Source organism: Halyomorpha halys, unplaced genomic scaffold (assembly GCF_000696795.3).
Source record: "Halyomorpha halys isolate HHAL.00 unplaced genomic scaffold, Hhal_1.1 Scaffold9548.1, whole genome shotgun sequence".
In the NCBI taxonomy this organism is placed as follows: domain Eukaryota; kingdom Metazoa; phylum Arthropoda; class Insecta; order Hemiptera; family Pentatomidae; genus Halyomorpha; species Halyomorpha halys.
Window position 1 is genome coordinate 1 of NW_027113474.1, and position 3,389 is coordinate 3,389.

At 28.2% G+C, this 3,389-nt stretch overlaps 1 protein-coding gene across 2 annotated transcripts; it reads left to right on the forward strand.

The window, feature by feature from the left end:
• Nucleotides 1-15: 15 nt before the first annotated feature.
• Nucleotides 16-2,393, forward strand: LOC136796647 (intermembrane lipid transfer protein Vps13D-like). Of its 2 annotated transcripts, none has more exons than XM_067050945.1 (5): nucleotides 16-212; nucleotides 301-439; nucleotides 1,349-1,545; nucleotides 1,871-2,067; nucleotides 2,153-2,393. In XM_067050945.1, exons 1-5 carry the CDS (start codon nucleotides 57-59, stop codon nucleotides 2,376-2,378), a joined length of 915 nt encoding a protein of 304 aa, XP_066907046.1. In that variant the 5' UTR covers nucleotides 16-56; the 3' UTR covers nucleotides 2,379-2,393. The 2 variants fall into 2 exon arrangements, with proteins under 2 accessions (XP_066907046.1, XP_066907047.1); XM_067050946.1 differs by having other exon boundaries at nucleotides 1,388-1,545.
• Nucleotides 2,394-3,389: the final 996 nt, after the last annotated feature.

The following is a 3,389-nucleotide window of genomic DNA, read 5'->3' on the forward strand; positions in this document are numbered from 1 at the left end:
TATACTTTTTTTTTTTTTAGAGTACAACTGTCTTTACATATCATCCTACAGAAATAATGAAACCAATTTCTTGTAATTTAAATCACTGTGAAATGTTTTCCTGTATTCTTGGTATGGAGGACGAAACAGCTTTATCTATTATTGATCCAGTTACTATAAATATGGATATAATACGAAAAACTTCTGATGGAAGCATTATGAGAATTTTAAGGGTATTTAAGCTTCATTCAGTATACTTCATTAATTTAGTTTGAAAATGTTCTATTGATCTGATGTAAAATAATATTGAGCTTTTTTTAGGTACACATGGCTCAATTAAATCTTCGTTTGTCATATCATGATGTCAGAATGTTTAATCAAATGTTAGAATCTTTACCTCAACAAACTCAGTATGCTAGAAGTCAAATGGCAGATGAAGAGCATCCCGTGAATTTCCGATGTAATAGTTATGATTTTATTTATCATCAATTTTTATATTTCATTATTTGATTTGTTGAAGTTTTATCTACAAACTTATTGCTTTCACAGCTAAAAACGTGATATTTTTTGGCCACTTTGAAATATAAAGTAGTATATTTCCTAAAATTCTGAATGACTTATCTTGCAATCGTTTTGCATTGAGAATGTCCTTCTGTAGCTCGATTCTGATGTTTTGCTTCGCAATATCACTTTTTTTTTGGGATGAGGTCTACTTCAAGATATGTTGCACCCTTTTAGGCTCATAGTATTAGAGGTATTGTTTTGAAACCTAGAAAAAAATTCACAGCATTAAGTCTATATACTGATCATGGAATGTCTCTAAATTTGAAAATCATTCAACCTTAAAATATTTCCTTCAAATAGTCCTTAAAATTCATTTGTCCCATGAACAATTGTTGAGCTGGAATATTGTTATTGCAACTGCTCAAAGAAGTGATGATAATGAACAATCAGACATTGACATTTCAGATAAAAATGTAAGTTTTAATGATGGTGTAACTGATAATTGCCGATGAAATTGTAATCTCATGACTGCTTAGGTGTCTATTATTAATTTCCTTAAGATTATAACCCTCCCTAATAAACCATATAAGAAAGATTAAGTGTTTTCATTGCTTTTACACTATTTTTTAAATTGAGTATTCTGAAGGTATTGCTTCATTTTAGGCCCTTCCCTGTCTCTTTAGCACTTCCATTCCAGTCATTATACATCTGGATGTTGGAAGTAATTATTTAATATGTCTTGTATTTATATTCCTAATTTTTTTAATTAGTATATTTCAAAATTTTAATGGCTACTTTAAACTAAATTTTTTAAAGGAACTTATTTTTAACTTACTTTCTTAAAGATAAAATAAATATTTTTTAGATCAACTAGATAAGTTAAAGGCTCTGGGTTTTCATATAGATGACTGTTCGAAGGCACTAGTGAAGTGCAATGGCCACCTTGATGATGCTGCCCTATGGCTTACACAGAATGCTGTTCCTATCAGTTACCAAAACAGTCCTGGATATAGTCCAAACCATCAAATAGGAGAATCTATATTTTCATTTAACAACATGGAGGTGGGTTTATTTTTATCATTCTTTTTAAACCAATAGATAGTTAAAATAATATAGTACAACAACAAGAGATGACAAATATTTTTCAAAAAATTGTTCATACCCCAAAGGTTCTTCAATGTGTAAATGAAGTGAGATCTTAAAAACTTTTGTTCTTACTGATTAGTATACCTGAGTAGTTGCTAAACTTAATAACTAACATAAAAAATAAAATTTTCTCAATTCAATTCAAAAGGATAATTAAGAAATAGAATTAAATAAATAAATTTAAAAGACAGTTAGTACTATTTTAATTTTATATAAAATTTATAATCCTTTTCCACTACAGATTGTTATGGATCATGCTTTATTGTTTATCATCGATGATTGTCAAGATGCAGATGTACCTTTGGCTGAAATTTCTTTATCAAAGCTGGATATAAAACACGATTTAGAAAAACAATCTGGTATATCAAAAACTGTGTTAACAATTCACTATTATAATAGATTTCTTTCTGGGTGGGAACCATTCATTGAAAGTTGGAGGTAATTTGAAAATCATACAAATCTACTCTAATGCATTCTGTCTTTCAAAAATTTTTAATTATCAAACAATGTTGTTTCATTTCAGTTGTAATTTATGTTGGGATCATTGTTTTGGCCAAAACCTTACCAAAACAAGACTAGAGCTGACATTGACATCATTAGAAGTTCTGAACATGAATATTACTAGTTCTCTTGTTGAACTATATAAGAGTGTCAAAGAAATTTGGACTCAAGATTATTATAATCAAAAGGAAAGGTTTGTAAATTGCTTAGTGACTATATTTCGTAGATCTAAATACTTATTTACTTAATGGTTCAGTCCATTATCAATTCAATAATGCCAGAACACAAATTATACTAAATAAAGGCATACACTGAACATTTTTAAACATTACCTAGGTCATTCAATACATGTTTCACAGTTGCCCCAAGAAATAAATTTGGGTATTTCCACTCTTTAGTGGTTTAGGACTCAGCATGCTCTGGTTATTTCATTAAGTGTGTAAATGCATATTTCAAAATATTTACTCCATAAAAATCTTAGAACATGTTTTGGATGAATTTTTTACAATTTTTATTTTAAATTGTGTACCTTTGGTTAAGACCTGTACAATATTCTTGATGTATTTTAAAAATTTCAAAATCAATTACTGGTTTTGATGAGTGAATTCTAAATTTTATTATAAGTAGAGGAGACTGTTGTACATTTATCGTAGTGTACTACAGACCATCGTTCAGTTTGTTGACAGGTGCTGCTATTTACGCAATAGAACTGGACTTACATAAAGTTTACTTAGTAAGCGGGAGAGTAGTTGTTTAAATGGGATTGTCATAGGCAAAATAGGAATCTTTTTTTTTGTTTTTAGTTTAAAATAACTTTTGGTTTTCCTATTGTTTCTTCAAGTTGATAATTTTATTTTAAATCACTTTCTACCAAAACATTCGTTATTAGTGATTAGTGTTTTATACCATATTTCAGTTGTGAACATAGCCTAGAATGTTGTGGGAGTTTGATTAGGAGAAGTATGCTCAGTTGTGTACCTTGAATTAAAACAGTATCCTAATCTAATCCAATATCTGATCAGAGATCAAGATGTAAAAAATCTAGTTCTTTTAAAATAGCTAGAGTTCATGAAGATAATGTAACAGACCTATTTATAGTAGATCAGTTTATACAAAGAAACACATAAATTTAAAAAAAATAAATATAAATATACAAATTTAGGAAAAAACAAAACAGAAAGTCACTTAAAAGAAAGAAATACTTCAATGAATAGATAAGTTAAAGGAAATAATTTAATAAATTTAAATACAAATTTAAT